At 34.6% G+C, this 20622-nt stretch overlaps 1 protein-coding gene across 1 annotated transcript in view; it reads left to right on the top strand.

Moving 5' to 3' along the window:
• Positions 1–20622, top strand: part of SUZ12 (SUZ12 polycomb repressive complex 2 subunit) — a 45995-nt gene that overhangs the window by 10333 nt on the left and 15040 nt on the right. The window contains exons 5-8 of the mRNA XM_007937339.2: positions 8337–8386; positions 12738–12823; positions 14037–14268; positions 15542–15635. Of these exons, the coding sequence (XP_007935530.1) occupies positions 8337–8386; positions 12738–12823; positions 14037–14268; positions 15542–15635 (462 nt within the window). The remainder of the gene's footprint in view (positions 1–8336; positions 8387–12737; positions 12824–14036; positions 14269–15541; positions 15636–20622) is intronic.

Genomic DNA, 20622 nt, shown 5'->3' with positions numbered 1-20622 from the left:
GAAAACCAAAAGGGAAGGACACACTTGACATTTCTCAAGCTGAAAGAACTGAAGAAAAAATTCAAGCCTAGAGTTGCAATATTGAAAGATTCTATGGGCAAAATATTGAATGTCGTGGGAAGCATCAAAAGAAGATGGAAGGAATATACAGAGTCACTGTACCAGAAAAAATTGGTCGGTGTTTATCCATTACAGGAGGTTGCATATGATCAAGAACCAGTAGTACTGAAGGAAGAAGTTGAAGGTGTGCTGAAGGAATGGGTGAAAAACAAAGCTCCAGGAATCAATGGAATACCCATTGAGATGTTTCAACAAATGGATGCCTAGCTGGAGGCACTCGCTTGTCTATGCTATGCCAAGAAATTTGGAAGACAGCTACCTGGCCAACTGACTGGAAGATCCGTATTTGTACCCATTCCACAGAAAGGTGATCCCACAGAATGTTGAAATTATGAACAATATTATAATATCACATGCAAGCAAAATCTTACTGAAGATAATTCAAAAAGATTTGCAGCAGTTTATTGACAGAACTTCTAGAAGTGCAAGATGGATTCAGGACAGGACATGGAATGAGGGACATCACTGCTGATGTTAGTTGGATCTTAGCTGGAAGCAAAGAAAACCAGAAAGATGTTTACTTGTGTTTTATTGAATATACAAAAGCATTTGTGTGGATCATAACAAATTATGGATAACATTGAGAAGAATGGGAATTTCAGAACACTTAATCGTGCTCATGAGGAACCTGTACATAGACCAGGAGGCTATTGTTCGAACAGAACAAGGGGATACCATATAGTTTAAAATCAGGAAGGGAGTGCATCAGAATTATATCCTTCCACCATATTTACTCTGTCTGTATGCTGAATAATCTGAGAAGCTAGACTATATGAAGCAGAGCATGGCATCAGTATTGGAGGAAGACTCATTAACAACCAGCGATAAGCAGATGACACATCTTTGTTGGCTTAAAGTGAAGGTGATCTTTACTGATCACCTTTATCAGTATCTTTACTGATAAAGATTAAAGACTACAGTCTGCAGTATGAATTATACCTCAGTATAAAGAAAACAAAAATCTTTACAACTGGACCAATAAGCAGCATCACGATAGATGGAGAAAAGTTTGACGTTGTCAAAGATTTCATATTACTTGGTCCACAGTCAACACTAAAGGAAGTGCCAGTCAAGACATCAGATGATGTATTGCACTTGGCACATCTGCTGCAAAAGACCTCTTTTCAAGGGCTGAAGAGCAAAGATGTCTCCTTGAAGACTAAGGTGTGCCTAGCCCAAGCCATGGTATTTTCAATCACCTCATATGCATGTGAGAGCTGGACAATGAATAAGGAAGACTGAAGAAGAGTTAATGTTTTTGAGTTGTCGTGTTGGCAAAGAATGCTGAAAGTAACATGGACTGCAAAATAACTAACAAATCTGCCCTGGAAGAAGTGCAGCCGGAATGCTCCTTGGAAATGAGAATGGCCAGACTTCGTCGTATTTGGTCATGTTGTCAGAAGGGACTATTCCCTGGAAAAGGGTAACACACTTGGTAAAGTGGAGGGTCAATGAAAAAGGGGGAGACCCTCAACAGGGTGGGTTGACACAGCGGCTGCAATGATGGGCTCAGGTATAGCAAGGATTTTGAGGCTGGCACAGGACTGGGCAGTGTTTTGTTCTGTTGTACATAGAGTCGCTGTGAGTCAAGAGATGACTTGATGGCACCTAACAGCAACAACAACAAACTAAGTCAAATTCGTAACATTATAAAAGAAGTTGATGTTCCAGGATCTTTTATGCATTTTATAATCTAGGTCTACAGTTGTCTTACTAGTCACAAAACATTGTGGACATTTAATTAGGGGAAGGAGCTGATAGTAAAAAGTAAAACATGGGCCATTTCATTGTTTTTACTTCTCTAAGATATAACTTAATTCATGCCAATATACCAGAATTGTCATTTGTAGCATTGTAATTGCAGAATAAAGCCTATCATCTATGCATATTATTATTATTTTTGCTGAGTGGCTTCTGAAAACTATAAAACAATTAGCAAATTTCAGAAATTCATAATGATAGTTCTAGTCCCGGGTTTTTTCGTGGTATCTCTTCTTGCCTTTTTGGTGTGATTATGTATATTTAAGACATCTTTATTTTCTTGTTAGAATATCTGATAAAGTGCCTTAGAGCTTTGTAAGTTCTTGTTTCTGATACTCTGATTTTGAATTTACTATGAATTCTGACCAAGGACTATTGTTTACAGAATAAACTTCATGCCTTTTGTTAGTTTTCCAACCTAGCAAGATCCTAAGAGTTTCTTGTGCTGTCCTACCAATTCTGGTATTCTCTTGTCCTAACTCCAGATTTCTTACGGTATCTCCTCTGGCTGAAATGTAACCTGAAAAGATTTCCAAATTGGAGTTGCCTCCAAAAGTTTTTACTGGGTCCAAATGAGAAGAAGAATGTCCCCTCTCTCTTTTTTTTTTCCCCCATTTCTGGCCCACTGTCAGTAGTTGGAGAAGTCCCTTCAAAGATACCTGAACTAGAACTTTGACTAGGGATGTATGTTCAAGCCTGTAGTCTTAGTATGTTGCCACGGCAAAGTACCTTTCATGATTTTTTTCCCCTACACTACAGGATTAAGTTTTTGAATTTCTTAGGTATTAGTAAACTGTCTTTTTTAAACAGTCCCCTTTCTGAACATCTTTTGTACTGTAACGAGATCTAGGGTTCCCATTTTCTTCATGAGCCATGACCCAGGCACTCTACTGAGCCTTAGAGATGTAATGGTGAGCAGAACAGATGAAGATCCTGCATTTATGGAGTTCCATGTCTAGAAGGAAGAAAGACAAAATTATACACTACATATAATTATAAAATATGTTCAGTGAAAGAAAGTGTAGGAAAACTATGAGTGTGCAAAGCAGGAAAACCAGTTTCTGTTTTAAATGTTGGATTTGGGAATAGAGATAGGTCAGGGAAGGTTTCCCTAAGAAATGACCTCAAATTTCAAAGATGAATATAGGAGTGAAATGAGGAGGGAGATAGACGGTTTTACGTAAAGGGAGGATCATTTGAAGAACTTAAAAAGACTTGACTGACTGACTAGAGAGAGTGAGGAGAGTGCCATGAAATGAGGTGGGAGCATAAGGCTATGACCAGATAATGCACGGCATTGTAGGCTATGTCATGATGTTGATCTTTATCCTAAGAAAGTCTTTAAAAGTATTTTAAATAGAAATACTGCGTAATGGTTTTCCCTGCCCTTTTGTAGTTTCGCTTGCATTTAAAAACTAGGCTGCTGCTTAAGTTGGTCATGTACCTTTTCCATCATTAGTAAGATCTGATTGTCCTCATCTTTCTTTTTCCCTACAATCTCATCTTCACTGTAGATTTGAAATGTTTTTCAAATTGGCATATTTTCACTCTTGAATTTTAGTTGTTCTTTTTTCAGAATCTGAGCCATAAATTTCTTTTTACATATCTGTTCCTAAGGCTACCTCATCACTTGTTACTGAACCTATCTGATCCATAAAATCACTGTTGCAAAATAAATTTTTAAAAATTTCCTTATCTAATCTTTAGGTTTGTAATAGTCCCTTTGTTTCTTCTGCCATAATTGTTGAAGGTGAGTCATTTAAGCATAAGGAACCCTACCCTTCCCCTGCACACACACAACATTTCAACTTTATCTTCTCACTACAAACTGTTCACATTTTTATGTCTGAACCCCATATTTTTGAGACTGGATTCCAGAGTAATGGGCTTGATGTAGTCAGTGATTGCTTTATATATCTCAGGATTAAAAATATAAGAAAAGTTAGATAGCTAGTATCCTAATAATGCAGATGTCAAATAGCTTATCAATAGACTTGTATTGTTTTAAGGTAGTATAGCATTGACCCTAGAATTGAAATCTTACACCTCTTACTATCAGATTAATGTATACTAAGTAGAGGCACTAATTTTAGTCTCTTTCTAGCATAAAAACTTTAGTCCCTTTATGGGGTCTGGTTATTCTTAAAATTTGAGGTTCCTACATGAATCTTGGTTCAAAAATGCTAGTGCTTTATGAACTTAACCTCATTCTGTAGATTGCTTCAAAACTGTAAGATGTTTGTGCTTGGACTCTGGTATCCCAAAATTTCGAATTCCCCATCTAGTTTCCTATTGTTACATTGCTTGCTTCCTGAGGATACAGAGAAGGGAACATATCAGCTAAAGGAATCAAATCCTTATCTGATATCTTATGGTCGTGTAAACTGGATCCTGTGCAGCCTAAGACAAATAGGCCTGAGCAACCTTACATGTTTATTTTCTTTTCCTTCCTCTGATCCACCTTAACCAGTTTTAAAAAAATGTGGACTTACTAGCTATAAGAGAGGGGAGAGAGTGAATTGGGAAGAGAAAGAAAACTTTGTCCTTTTCCTCAGATGAAGTTACCTATGGAAGGAGTGATTGGGCCTCATTATTTCACTTTATTCTAGATGCATATCAGAGTGTTTACTTTTAGTGGGGGAGTGGAAAGTGATGCATAGCAAGCCATATTCTCAAAAGTTATTTTTTAAGTAGGTTAATTGAAATTTGTAATTGCTTTTCTGAAAGAAACAATGTTGTAATTTTGGCTGAATGTGCAGGCTATCTCACTTAACACGTAATTCAGCATTTGAAACCAGTGCCTCCAACTATCTGTGGTGAAGAGATCTTTTTTAATTTCCAGTGTTTTATAGAGTGATACTTTTATAAAATACACTGATCACTTGTTTGGATGTATGCCACTGTTGAATTACTGTAAAAGTTTTTTAAAGTTTTATTCTCAAATTTTTGTTGTGGAATGGTAACAGTTTGCCTAATGATATCAGTCTGCAGACCACTTTGTGAGTAACATTGATTTAAAATAAGTTCTAGAGTAGATGAATGCAAGATAATACTTTTGGCATTTCAGAGTTTGAGTTTAGAATCAAATTTTCCATAAAAGCAAAGTAAATAATACTGTTAGTACTGCAGAACAGGTAGTCCCCAACTTAAAATGGGCTTCCTTTCCAAGGACTCCATCATTAGTTGGTTTTAACATAAATCTAATACCTCTTTTTCAGTTTTCATTATTAGTTCCTTTTATTATCAGGATCTTTATAAATCTAGTCTTTGTCTTTGGTGGTTGGAAACATGACATACAAAGTTACAGATTTGCTGATGGATTGTATGTAATATATATTACTAACAATAAGATGTACCAAAAGAAAAACAGGTGGTCCTAAGTGCAGTTTATAATTTGAATATTCATTAATCGAGGACTATGTAATGAGTCATAATCTCTGTCCTCAAAGATCTTAGAACTCTAGGAGGACGTCATTACCCTTATGAAAATCTTTTGTTTTGCCTTTCTGTAAGACACGGCTAGGTGCTAGGCATGAAAATACAATAATCTTAGTTTCATATGAGTTTATACCTCATTGAGAAAGAATGTGTATGAAAATATAATGCCAAATAAATGGTAAATATATGTGCTTGTAAAGGAAAGGGGAACTCTGGTGGCGTAGTCCCTAGGGCAATTGACTGCTAACCAGAAGGCTGGCGATTCAAATCCACTAGCCACTCCACAGAAGGAGGACTGGACAATGTACTTCTGCAGAGATACTGCCTTGGAAACCCAAGGAAGAGTTGCTATGAGTCTAATCTACTCAATGGCAGTGTTTTTTTTTTTTTTAATAAAGGAAAGAAATGATCATTAGACTTTCAGGTGGTTGGAGCTTGGGTTTTTGTAGAAGAGGGAGAGTACTTTGCTAGAATACTTTATTATTTTATAAAAGCCTCACAATCTTGAGGGGGTTAATCTATAATTTTACAGATAGGAGGTCATAGCTAATACCTAGAATTCTGTTTCTCTACATAAGGATTTCAAACCATAAAATCACACTCACTGCCATTGAGTTGATTCTGACTTATAACGACCCCCTTTGGGTTTCCGAGGTGGTAGATCTTTACAGAAGTAGATTGCCAAGTCTTCCTTCTGTGGTGTGGCTGGTGGGTTTGAACCATCAGCCTTCTGGTTAGCAGTCAAATGTCTTAGACACTATACCACCAGAGTTCCTTACATAAGGATTTCGTGGGAATAAAAATGTTGTAGATGACTAGACAAACATTTGGCAGTGGAGACTCCTTAGAAAATTTGGAGAAAGCTGATACATACAAAATGGTGTTTTAAGAAAATCATCCTGTGTAGTGTGTAGGCTTAGTTGGAGCAACCAGTCTATCTATAGGATAGATACGTATCTGTAGGATAGATTAGTGGTGACTAATGGATTATCTTCCAACATGGAAATTGAATATTCCTCTCTGTTGTGGAGTTTAGCTAATTTTGATTGTAAGGTGTATGGAACTATTTTTATAGAAAAATGCTGGCAGTCTTTTTAATAAAAATGTCATATAAATTTTTCAGATGGCTGATGTACTTTTTAAAAATCAACTTTGAGTATTACTGACATATAATAACATGCCCCCATCTTAAGTATGTAATTTGAGTTTTAACAAAGTTATACACTTGTAACTTTCACTACAGTCAAGATACAGAACATTTCCTTCACCTTGGAAATTTCCTTTTTGCCTCTTTGCAGTCAGGCCTCCTAATGTACTTTTTAAAAACGGGTGTGATTTCCCTACAATTAGATTACTCTTTTTGGTGTACAGTTCTAAGTTTTTACAAATATATTTAGTTGAGTAACCAGCACTGCAATCAAGATATAGAGCCCTGAAATTCCTTCATGCCACCTTTATAAAAGTCAGCCCTTCCTCCTCATCCTATTCTTGGTGTACTTTTAAAATGAACTGGACTCATATCAGAAAGGAAGTCATGTAAAATCATTTATACTATACGAATTACCTGTTTTCAGGAATCCCATTGTAAACCATTCTCATTTTTGTTAATTCTTGGTTTTCCCGTCATTTATGTTTTCTAACTCTACTTGAATCTTTGGTTTCCTAGTCTTGTCTTCTAATATCCTTGCATCCTTTATTTAAATACACCTCTCATGACAGTTTGTTTTTTTTTAGCAGTTTCATGGCTACCTATATTAAGAACATAGAGATATTGCATTATTTGTTGAAATATCTAATCACTTGCTTTTTATTTCTTTATTTTAGTAAACGAGGCATCCGGGCAAAGTTACAAGGCTAACCTCTTCATAATATGTCCTTATTTCCAATCATTTTTTGCTCCTTAACACTCTCTTGTTTCCTTATCTTTCTGTTATCTTTCCCAATTATAAAAACGTCTCAGTTGTCACTATCACTTAAAAAAAAAAACAAAAACCACAATCTCTTTACTAATTCTTGTTGCTCTTTAAGTATTTACTTTCCTTTTTTCACTAGTAAATTTTTTGAGTAAAGAGATAATTACTGTTTCCGTTTCCCCAACATCTATTCTCTGTAAAACCAGTTGATGACTCTAAGTGTGTCATAGTAGAACTGTGCTCCGTTAAGTTTTCAATGGCTGATTTTTCAGAAGTGAATCACTAGACCTTTGTTTTGAGCCTCTTCGGGTGTATTTAAACCTCCAACCTTTCGGTTAGTAGCTGAGCACATTAACCATTTGCACCAGCCAAAGACTCCTATTCTCTATAGCATATTACACTCTGGTCTGTATCACACCACAGACACATGCCTAGGGAAGTTATGAATGACTCCTGATCAACACATAAATTGCTCTCTTACAGTTTAGAAGGTACTATAAAAGCCTGCTGATACTTTGTTTATTCTATCCAGTCTTAACAATTTTCCTAGTGTTAGGTGTTTTTCAAATGAAAAGGATCACTGCAGTTCGTGTTTTCTTTTCCATAACTACTAAAACTAAAATTGTAAATGACATAGGAAACTGAAAATAGGTACTTCATTCCTAATATAAGTAGAAAGTAATGGTTTTGCATCATCATTGTTAGAAAGCCTGAATTTTAAATATTTAAAAATATTTAAATATTAAAACATTTGCATGGATTCAGCTACCCTTATAAAAATTTCCTTTTGAGAGGTGGGAAGGGAAACTTGTCCCCATTTTGTAGGCAAGGCACTAAAGCATGGCAAATTAGCTTGCTCTCATTCAGTGCTGTGTTTTTTCTTGCTTTACTCTATACTTTTTTTTTTTAAGGTGTAGAGACATTCTGTTGTGGATGTCAAACTTAACAGGGAAAGCAGGGAGTTACGGGCCTAAACAGTAGTTAAGAATGAGAAAGTCAAATATAAATTAGCTGAACTAATTTTGCTTTCAGTATTATACTTTAAAATCTAATTATTTTATTATAGAACATTAAACTGATAAAATTTTTGTTTGTTTTGTTTAGCTTGTCAGCTCATCTGCAGCTTACATTTACTGGTTTCTTCCACAAAAATGGTATGTACTTTAAATATATCAGTTACTGAGTTGTACATGTGGAAGTTGTAAAACTGGGGAAGATTTTGTTGTATATTTTCACCACAAAAATTTTTTTAAAAAGTAAATAATGTCAGGATTCTAACAGCAGTGAGTTTGGTTTTTTTGGTTTTGTGGAAGATACACTATCGGCTCTCACTCACTGCCATCAAGTAGTTCCCGACTCACAGTGACCCCTCTTTGGATTTCTGAGGTGGTATATCTTGGAAGTAGAATGCCCAATCTTCCTTCTGTGGAATGGCTGGTGGGTTTGAACCTCCAGCCTTCTAATCAGCAGTCAAATACCTTAGGCACTACACTATCAGAGTTCCTAAAACACACTATTGTTTTTGTTGTTACTGTGTTGTTGTTATGTGCCATCCAGTTGGACCTGACTCATAGCGACCCCTCCTTGGGTTTCCAAGGCAGTATCACTATGGAAGTAGATTGCCCCATCTTCCTTCCGAGGAGTGGCTGGTGGGTTTGAACCGCCAGCCTTCTGGTTAGCAGTCAAATGTCTTAGGCACTATGCACCAGAGCTCCCTGTTGTTACTATGTTGTTGTTATTTGCTGTCGAGTCGGCCCTGACTCATAGCGACCTCTCCTTGGGTTTCCGAGGCAGTATCGCTACAGGAGTAGGATTGCCCAACCTTCCTTCTGAGGAGTGGCTGGTGGGTTTGAACCACCAGCCTTCTGGTTAGCAGTCAAGTGCCTTAGGCACTATGCTACCTACTATGTTGTTGTTGTTGTTGTTGTTATGTGCCGTCGAGTCGGCCCCGACTCATAGTGACCCCTCCTTGGGTTTCCGAGGCAGTATCACTACGGAAGTAGGATTGCCCAACCTTCCTTCCGAGGAGTGGCTGGTGGGTTTGAACCGCCAGCCGTCTGGTTAGCAGGCAAGTGTCTTAGCCACTATGCTACCAGAGCTCCCGCTACCTACTATAGAGAGACAGAAATCAACCCAGAGAGCCCTAACAGTGGGCAGTGATCCAGAGGAGAGATAAGGTGGCTTAGACTCCCTCTGTCTCTCACTGTTTCTCCTGAGTGCTAGTGCACGTGTGCTTTCTCTCTGTCTTTCTCACACATACATACACAAATGTAGTAGTTGTTAAATTTTAGTGTTTATAGAAACATTTTGACACTTTGTTTAAAATCCATATTCCTGGACCCTCCAAAGTATGAGATTTAACAGGTTTATTGGAACTTTGGACCTTGCATTTTAATCCAGCACCCAAGATAATTCAGAAGCAGGTTGTCTGAGGAAAATATTTTGAGAAAGTCTGCTTTAAAGACTTCTAAAAATTGCAGGTAGGCTTTATACATTAACACTTGTTCATAGCCTGGTTTCCTTATTATATTTCTGCTATCTATTAATAAAGTTTCACATAGATTTAGAAGTTGGTACAGGCAGTCCCTGGTTATGAACAAGATCTATTTGTAAGTGTCTTTTAAAAATTTGTAGGTGATTTGAAACAGGTGCATAAGATTCTTATTTAAGCCTTAGACACGGTGAGTTTGGTTTTTTGGGTTTTAGTGCAAGAAAAGGCTCAAAGCCTTTTCAGTGATTTAAAAGCTGCATATGCAGCAAGTGAAGGTGATTGTGATGAATTTGTTGCTAGTTCTGTCTTTTGAAAGGGAGGGCAAATTTACATAACATAAAAGGTCAAGCAGGAGTTGTCCCTAGACTTAACCTAGGGACTTAACTGTACATCAAAGATAATCATCAGAACTATGTGTGATCATTCTTGAAGGTAAAGTGGTTTCATTTGACATATCTAGATAGATTCTAGCTTTAATCTCTAGTAAGTTAAAAATGTCGGGGCCGACTCGACGGCACATAACAACAACAACAACAACAAGTTAAAAATAGTAGGAAATGTTTTCATAAAATTAAATTTCTTAGATTTTACCATTTTGGTTTCAAAAGGATTTCATTATTTATTTATTTACATTATAAAGGCTAACGAAAATTTTGCCTTAGAACCTAGAATAGGTGGTGGTGGTGGTTGTTGTTATGTGTCATCGAGTTGGACCCGATACAAAGTGACTCCTCCTTGGGTTTCCAAGGCAGTATCACTATGGAGGAAGTAGATTGCCCAACCTTCCTTCCGAGGAGTGGCTGGTGGGTTTGAACTGCCAGCCTTCTGGTTAGCAGTTAAGTGCCCTGAATAGAACCCTTCCTGTATAGATATTTTGATTTGATGTTATTGCATCATATTTTTAAAAAATAGTCATAACAACTGAAACCACTACTACCAGTGAGGTATAGCAGTATGTTAGCTACTAGACAAAGAAAATTCTGTAGTCTTAATATATTATTAAAAACAGCTGCAAGTGTGCTGGAAAAGGCTTCCCAATAGATAGAATGATTCTCAGCTTGTCCATCTTAGATTTGTATATATATCTTTACTATGCAATGGAATAAAAGCTTAATAGGAAATAAATAGGTATATTAGAACAGTTTGATCATTGGTCAGGATTTTTAAGTAAGAAATTTGAAATTTGAGCATAACTTATTAGTAGCTGATGTAATTTCTAGTGTTGCCATGGATTTGGTCCATTTTTTATATAGAAGTAATCTGATAGCACTTTTAGGTTTTTTCCTCTAGATTATTTATAATTGTCTTATAGAGTCTTTATATTTAATCATTCGTCATGTTTGATTCATTGTCTGTGATACTTCTCAAGTACAAGGACTCTAATATTTTAGAAATTTATCATTTGAATTCTATAAGTTCATTAGCTGTTTGTTTTCAGGGACTTGTAGAAAACATGGACAGATTACTTCTCACTAAAATTATGCTTTTGGAAAGTACTTTGTTTAAACTTTTTTTCCTATCTACATGATAGAAATATATAAAAATGAAAAATTACTCAAATTCACCCTAAATTTTTGTTTTTTCTTGCTGTTTCTGACATACTTGATAAGAAAGTAAACTCTGATAGACATTTTTGTTACCAGAAGATAATTTTCCATTTTAACTTTGAAATTAGAGGAAGTTAGGAAGAGATTTATTGCTTCTCTCTCTAAGGTATAAATACTTGTAATTTTTTTTTCTTCTTTTAAGAATAAGGATAGAAAATCAACATCTCTAAAATCTGATTTTTCTTTTGTTTTGCAATTACTACTTGAAACTACTTAGAATGAATATCAAAAATTATGAGGGTACTACTTTCATAGTGAATATTGATTGTTCTAAGAGCATTTTTCTTACTGCATTTTAGACACTTTTTTTTTTTCAATGTTAAAGCATTTTTTTCCTGTACATTTCCAAAGAGACTGATTCAAAAGTGTTTTTTATGCATATACCCTGCATAAGAAAATTGTTCTTAAGTAGAAAAAAAGTTATGTAAAAGCTCACAGAACAAAAATTATTTTGTTTCTATGTATTTTTATGAATTAATCTATTACAGTAGTAATGTATATTTTTGAAGCTTAATGATCATTATAAATGATTAAATAGTTAATGGTTTGAACTCGACACTTTTGGGATTTTAAAGACAAATTGTAGAGAAGTACCCTGGAACCTTAATTTGTAAAACCTTTGTAACCAATTGATACAGAGATTATAGAACCTAGTATTCAAAATTAAAATCCCTAAATTTGGTTAAGCCATAGGATTTTTCCTTTAAGCTTTAGAGAAGAGAGAAAAGACTAGCTATTTTTTTTTTTTACCTATTACATACATCATATTCTTTGAAACTCATGATCAAATCAAAGATTTATCCTTAACGATCAAATTAGAGTCCTGTTAAAATCAAAAACTTTAGTTTCATGTCTTTATACATGCAGATGAGGGAATGAATAATAGCAGTTAGTTCAGTGTAAATGTGTTTTAACTAAGTAGGTTTTCTAATACTAGATTTCTGGAGAAGGAAAAAGATGCTTTATTTTGTGTGTGGTTGGCTCTCCTAAACTATTTTGTTTGTGCTTTCTACCAAGAAGTTTTAACTGTATTTGTGAAAACTACTTTTGAATAGATGTTTATTATGTTATTTTATCATAAATGTTAAATCTTCAAACCAGAAGTAATCAGTAAATATTTTGGGGGCATGAATTATAATAATTTAGCCTCTTATTTGAGTCAAAAGAAAATAAGTAAGTAGGAAGGTATTTATACTTGCTTGTAAAGGTTCATTTAAATGACTATATAAAGGAATTTATTTTAGTTTAAAAAGTTTGCTGAAAATTTGGAACTGATTTTGGGGGAAAAAAGAGTTTTGAGAAGGCTTCATTGTTGGAAGTCTTTATGGTCTTTATTACTTGAAATTCCTAGTCTTATGAAAATGAGTACACCATTTATATATTTTAAAGTATTGATTTTCTGTTTAGATAAACCATCACAAAACTCAGAAAATGAACAGAATTCTGTTACCCTTGAAGTTCTGCTTGTAAAAGTTTGCCACAAAAAAAGGAAGGTAATGTATCAAATGATTATGGTAGATTTATATTTTCTTAATAATTGAGTATGTTGATGCATATATATTGGTTATATTTCAAAGCCTATTTTAAAAACTTCAAAGCTTAAAAATACATTGATAGTTTAAAAATAAAACTGAAAACTGCTTTTGCTAACTCCCAAGATCTTCACGTTTTTTCTAGTCTGACTAAGTCTTTACACAAAACATTCTCATATAGCTGTTGGGCACTGCTGCTGGTCGTTAAGCTATCTTTTAGCATCTTATGCTGTGAATTCAGTTGATTCCCTACAGCTTTTGTCTTTTAGCCACTATGCTACCAGAGCTCCTTTGTGGAATATAAGACCTAGAAAATGGGTGTGACTTTACACTTCTCATTTTATACTCTATTGTAGAGTTTTGTTTTGTTTTTTTTAACCAAACCATAAAAATGCATTCTTTTCTGTATCTTATATTTAAAACAAGCTGCCATGTACTATATTCTCATTGTAAAGGTCATCTTCATCTTCCATTTCTTCTGTGCTCTTTTCATTATAACTCTGATTAGCTGGCAACAGAATATTTTTCATGAGATGCTTGATATTCCTTCTATTAAACAACATAAATACATGAACTTAGTAGTATTGTATAATGTCAGTAGTCATTTTTCACTTACAGTAGTCATTTATTGTTATGTTGAAGTAGAAAAATTAAGGAAACATGAATTGAAGTGAATGTTTTAATATTTTAAGCATAATTTTAATATCAAATTTTTAGTATTATGAAACTATTGCAAATGACCATCAGCTTAATGTTAGATATACTGTATCATACATTACATTGGGGGAACCCTCAATTGTTTTAGTGTTTAGAATATAGTTGTACCAAAATTTTCTTTTTGCTTCATGTAGTATTAAAATTTTCAGAACTATGGTTAGAATTTTAAGGAGTTCTGGTAGTGCAGTAGTTAAGACATTTGTCTACTAACCAAAAGGTTGGTGGTTCAAACCCACTAGCTGCTTTGCAGAAGAAAGTTGAAGCAGCCTGCTTCCTTAAAGATTTATAGCCTTGGAAGCCCTGTGAGGGTTGCTATGAGTTGGAATCGACTTGATGGCAGTGAGTTTGGTTTGGTTTATACCATGTTTCTTATAGCAGTGATCATAAGTTTTAATATGTAATTATTAAAATTGCAGGCACACAAATAAGTTAAATGTAATAATCTTTACCTTTGCAGGATGTAAGTTGTCCAATAAGACAAGTTCCCACAGGTAAAAAGCAGGTGCCTTTGAATCCTGACCTCAATCAAACAAAACCTGGAAATTTCCCGTCCCTTGCAGTTTCCAGTAATGAATTTGAACCTAGTAACAGCCATATGGTGAAGTCTTACTCATTGCTATTTAGAGTGACTCGACCGGGAAGAAGAGAGTTTAATGGAATGATTAATGGAGAAACCAATGAAAATATTGGTAATTTTTATTTTAATAATTTTACTAGATTTTATCAGAGATTAAAGTTGTTGATAAAAATGGATTAAACCAGTATTTTTTTTGAGTTATTTTAAAGCCTTGCCTTGCCAAGTAAGAAAATGGTACAGTGCTAGAAATACACTGAACGTGTTCTAATAGCATAGGTTTTATTTGCAAATCTCTTATAATCAAATGAGATAATAATTTCATGGTAGATTTCTCCTTAGACTATTGGATATTGCGCTGCATTGGATATTTCATCTGTTAGAATCTTATTATTGCATGATGAAACTTAATGTTTCATGAGTAAAAATATACCAAATAGTAAATGGAAAGACTAGTCTTTCAAGTTAATCTCTTACCAAACAATGGATTTATCTTAATTCTCTTAAACATTTTATTGTGAAAAATGTAAAAAATACAGAAAAGTTGAAAGAACTTTATAGTAAACACCTATACAGCTAACATTTAGATCTTAATTAACATTTTATTATACATATTTACCATAAGAGCTCTGGTGGCATAGTGCCTAAGGCATTTGACTGCTCACCAGGAGGCTGGCGGTTCAAACCCACCAGCCACTCCTTGGGAGGAAGATTGGCAATCTACTTCCGTAGAAATACTGCCTCGGAAACCCAAGGAGGGGTTGCTGTGAGTCGGATCTGACTCGAGGGCAGTGAGTTCGGTTTTTTAATATATTTACCATATATCTGTCCCTTTATCCATCTCTCTATTCTAATAATTTTGAATTCATCTTTGAGGTAATCATTCATCCAACATACAGGTACAGGGGATACAAAAATGATTAAACAACAGTCTTATCCTCCAAAGCTCACAATCTACCATAGATAATTGTGAGATAAATAATTGCAGCAAAATGATGAGTGCTATAATTGAGGCATAAGTTCAGTGGAGAACCACCTAATTGCCTGGTAGGTGTCATGGAAGAAATATGCTGTGAGCCCTGAAGCATCCTTTGAAGTTCTTGAAAAGTAATCATCAGTGAGGAGGGATTTGCCTAGCAAGGAAGATTTTTCTAGACAGAAAATAGCATTTGCAAAAATGCTGGGTAAATGTCAATGAATGTCAAATAGTAAGGATAGCTAAATAGGGTAAAAATGCATAATTGAAATTAGTACGAATATTTTAAATTTAGTATAATCTATTCTCATTTGGAGTAAATGTAGCATGTTTTATGTTAAAAGACTATATAGCATAAATGTCCAGTTTTTATTTGCATATTTGATTTATGAGCAATGTTTGTCAAATTCAGATGTGAATGAAGAACTTCCAGCCAGAAGAAAACGAAATCGTGAAGATGGGGAAAAGACATTTGTTGCCCAAATGACAGTGTTTGATAAAAACAGGTAATGTTGATGAACAAATGGGATTCCCATGATGTTCTAGAAAGGTTTTAATTCTGAAGAAGACTTTATTGGTGATATTAAACATTTATTTGCCATTATTTCTCTGGTTTATAGATTAAAGCCCACAAATATGTAAATCCTGGACTTTTCTCTTTATCAAATAAAGGGCAATAAACATAGATGAGGAACTATCTTATGGTTAAGATCGTTTATTCACCAAGTGTTTCTGAGTGTCAGCTCTTTGCCAGGCACTATTCTAGACAGTGAGAAGGCAATAAAATCTCTGCCTTAATGGAGCTTAAATTCTGAGGGAGAAAACAGACACCAGTCCTCCCGTAATTATATGGACTTAGTAGAAACACAGTCCTCCAAAATTGTAATAACTTAGTGGTGAGTACAATGAAAAAAGAATAAATGGTTACAGTTTTATGTAGAAAAAGCCTCTAGAGAGAGCTAATAGTTGAGGGGAGGCTTGAATGAAATCTTGGGAGTTATGTATTTATTAAAGTTGAGGAAGAATGTTGTGTAATCATTATTGTATAGCAATATGTGATTTGGCAGAGGGTAGCAGAGAACTTTGGGGTTTGGAATCATCTTTCCCCTCTGTAGTTTCTATTTGGTAATAAAGCATCTTAGGGCCAGGAAAAGAAATTCTAGGAAGTAACTGCACTATTCTTATTTGGCAAGATGGGGATTAAATTTATGGCATACCATGGTTTCATGTCATAGCTTCTTCACTGACTATTAACACAATTCACTGTCAGCCAAGTACAGTCAGTCATATGTCGCTTAACGTTGTGATATGTTCTGTGAAATAGAACGTTATGTGATTTGCACATTGGGCAAACACCCTATTATATACAGGCAGTCTCTGGATTATGAACAAGTGCTATCCCTAGGTCTGTCTTTAAGTTGAATTTGTACCTACAAATCTAATATAACATATGATGTCAGTTCATATATAAAATCAGTCAGATGTTCATCTCAATATATAGTGTACCTTTCTCTGCATACACACATTAAAGAAATACTTTTAGATAAACTAAAACAGTTTTAACATAATAATATATTAATAATGTTTTGACACGTTGTAAAGTAGCGTCCATTTGTTATTACAAACCATTTTATGTACCTCAAATTTTAATACAATAGGCTTTGTGGGGTTGGGACCACAGACATATATGTGGTTGGACATTGTCTAAATGGATGTTATATAATGAATGCATGACTGTATAGGAGAAAGCCAAGAAAAACAAATAGGCCATATTGCCTATTTACTCTTTAAAAAGTATTAGTTATTTTAATGTAAATCTCTTATCAGCCACCAGATAAAGAAAGTTACAAGGCTATTAAAAAGAAAGCAAAGATGGTTAGAAATAATGACGTGGATTTCAGCTTCTACCTTGCGAATTAAAATATATCACTTAATGCAGTAGAAACCCATATATTGATTATCTTTTATAGTCAGAAACTTGAATGTGGGTCAAAGATTTGAATGTAAGCCAACAGAATCATCAAGTACTAGAAGATAATGGTCAGTGGGGAAAACAGGGCTTCATCAGAATTGGTAAATGTTCAGGATAGGGGTACATTTTTTTTCCTTTCTCCACATATGAACTATATGTATTTTTTTATTTAATGAAAAATAGCAAGAAATCCTAGGAGACATTTCCCCCACTTTTTTATTTTGAAAAATGTTAAAAGAATATTGCGGTGAACACACCAAATAAGCATTATCTAGATTGATCAGTTGTGTTAACATTTTGCTGCTTTTGTTTTGTGTGTGTCTATTTTAAATCACTTGAAAGTTAAAGTTTAGTTTTATTCCTCATTACTAAATACTTTATATATTTCATATTTTTATAATGCCTTTTATAAGCTGTTTCTCCTATTCTCCATCAGTCATTGAGAACTATAGCTTGTTGTCATATCTGTCCAGTTTCCTTCAACGTGAAATAGTTTCCCAGCCTTTTTATTTACCCTTTTTGACCTTTTTTTTTTTTTTTTTTAAGTACAGACCAGTAGTTTTGCTGAACAGCTTTCAATCTGAACTCATATCATTGTTTCCTCATTACATTCAGTTTAAACATTTTAGGCAAGAAATTAATTGGTCATAATCTGTTTGTGTGCAATATCACAGACACACAGTTTGATTACTTGGTTAAATTGGTATTTACCATATTTTTCCATTGTAAAATTTCCCTTTGTAGTTATTATGTACTCTTTGATAATATCTGAAATTGGGCATACTTCCTTTTTTCCTTGATAATCTTTCACCTAATGGTATTAGATTCTATTGAAGTTTCTTGCTTAAATAATTACTATGACGTTTGCCAAGTGGTACCTTTCTGTCATTTCTTCCACATTTATTAGTTAAAGAAGAGCCTTCACTTCACCCAAATCAAAATAAAATTAAAAAATAAAAAAAAAATAATAAAAAATAAAATTAAAAAAAAAAAAAAGAAGAAGAGCTTTCCTTCCCTGAACTTACATTTTTTTTTTTTGTAAAGTGCCAGTATGGATTAATGAAGTCTGTATTCATTCTTTCATATTTCATTTATGTTACTCATTTTGAGGTACAAATTGTGCTAAGTAAATAGTAGGAGCTATCCAAGAATCCTCCTGTGTCCTTTTGACTTTTATCTTTTTTGTTTGTTTGTTTTTTATTATTTTCTTGTTTTCTAGAATAGTAAAATATTCCAGGCTTACCTTTTCCTACTTTTGCTCTGGGATTGGCCATTGCTTTAAGGAATCCTGGTTCCTTTTAGTAGGGGAATGGTATTTAAAATCTAGATCTTAGGACTAGATGTGTGAAAATTGCATGAGCCCTGGTAGCATAGTGCCTAAGGCACTTGACTACTAACCAGAAGGCTGGCGGTTCAAACCCACCAGCCACTCCTCGGAAGGAGGTTGGGCAATCCTACTTCCGTAGTGATACTGCCTCGGAAACCCAAGGAGGGGTCGCTGTGAGTTGGGGCCGACTCAACGGCAAATAACAACAACAACAAAAAATCTCAGAGAGGTTAAAATCTCCCTAAATTAAAGTCTCTCCTAAATTCAAAAGCCACATATGAAAATATGAAAGCTTTAGCAAAATATATTAAACAAACAAACACAAAAACTTCTTTAGAAAACAAAAAGCCACCATAAAGAAAGTCAAAATAAAAATGGCAAGTCAGGGGAAAATTACTTTCAATTCACATGTCTTATTCCTCTAATATAGAGAGATCATACTAATTAAAAAGGAAAAGGCCACAACCCAAAAAGGAATGAGCAAAGGATATACATAGAAAGTTTGCAAGAAAAGAAATATATGGTGCTTCCCCTGCCCCAGCTTACATATAGAAGAATCATTCATTTATTTTTTAATTTATTATTTAAAGAAAATGTTTTGCTGTGTTTCCTTTCCTCCACTCCCACCCCTGGTAACCAAAAAAGAAAGTTTCCTTCCATATATAAACCTTCCTTGGGTTTTTACAATAATGAACTAATACTGTATTTGTCCTTCTGTGATAGACTTATTTCACTCCACATAATGTCCTCCAAGTTCATCCACATTATGGGGTGTTTTGCAGATTCTTCATTATACTTTAATGTTGCATAGTATTCCATTGTGTGTATGTACCATAGTTTGGTTATCCATTCTTCTGTTGATAGACATCTAGGTTGTTTCTGTATTTTTTGGTATTATAAATAGTGCTGCAGTGAACATGCATATATTTGTTCTTGTTTTGGCTCTCACATCATTAGGATATATACCTAGTAATGAGATTGCTGTGTCAAGTGCTATTTCTAATTTAACTTTTTAAGGCATTGCCATACTGCTTTCCAAAGTGTATCATTTTACAGTCCCACCATCAGTGTATGAGAGTCTCAGTCATTTCACATCCTCACCAGCATTTGTTAATTTCTGTTTTGTTGAACTTTGCTGTTAGTGATGGGGCCAGATGGTATCTCATTGTTGTTTTGATTTGTATCTCTAATGGCTAATGATTGTGAACATTTCTTCATGTGTTTGTGGCTGCCAGAATATCCTCTTTGGTCAAGTCTCTATTCATGTCTTCTGCCCATTTTTTAATTGAATTGTTTGTCTTTTTGATATTGAGATGTCAGAGTTTGAGAGATAAGGCCCTTGTTCAGATACTTTGTTGCCGAATATTTTGTCCCAGTCTGTAGGTTCTCTTTGTACTTTTTTGGAGAAGCTTTTTGAAGCACGTAAAAATTTAATTTTTAGAGGATCCCATTCATCTAGTTTATCTTCTGCTTTTTGTGCATTCTGGGTTATGCTTAAAAGTCTATTTATGCCATAAATCAGGACCCCTAAATTTGCCCCTATTTTTTCCTTGAGGAACTTTATAGTTTCAGGTTTCACATTTAAGACTTTGATCCATTTGGAGTTAGTTTTTGTGTATGGTGTCAGGTAAGGATGTTGTTTCATTTTTCTGCAAAAGGACAGTTTTGCCAACATTTTTTAAAGTGACCATCTCTTCCTCATTTAATGTATTTCAGGCCTTTGTCAAAAATCAGCCGACCACAGGTGGATGGATCTATTTCCGGGTTCTCGGTTATTTTCCACTGGTCTGTGTGTCTATTGTACCAGTACTAGGCTGTTGTGACTACTGTGGCTGTATAGTAGGTTTTGAGATTGGGGAGTGTGAGACCTCCTACTTTGTTATTGTTCTTCAGTAGTGCTTTGCTTATCCAAGGTCTCTTTCCTTTCCATATAAAATTAATGATTGGTTTTTCCATATCCTTAAAGAATGTTGATGGGCTCTGGATTGAGATTGCATTGAATGTATAGATTGCTTTTGGTAGTACTGAACTTTTCACAAAGTTTGATCTTGCTATCCACAAGCATGGAATATTCTCCCATTTATGTAGATCTCTTAAGGTTTCTTGAAGTAGTGTTTTGTAGTTTTCTTTGTACAGGTCTTTTGTGTCCCTAGTGAGATTTATTCCCAAGTAGTTTATCTTCTTGGTAGCAGCT

The sequence above is a fragment of the Orycteropus afer genome, unplaced genomic scaffold (assembly GCF_000298275.1).
Source record: "Orycteropus afer afer isolate SDZICR_OR568_19922 unplaced genomic scaffold, OryAfe1.0 scaffold00042, whole genome shotgun sequence".
Classification (NCBI taxonomy): Eukaryota; Metazoa; Chordata; class Mammalia; order Tubulidentata; family Orycteropodidae; genus Orycteropus; species Orycteropus afer.
This window is presented reverse-complemented; position numbering and strand designations above follow the sequence as displayed.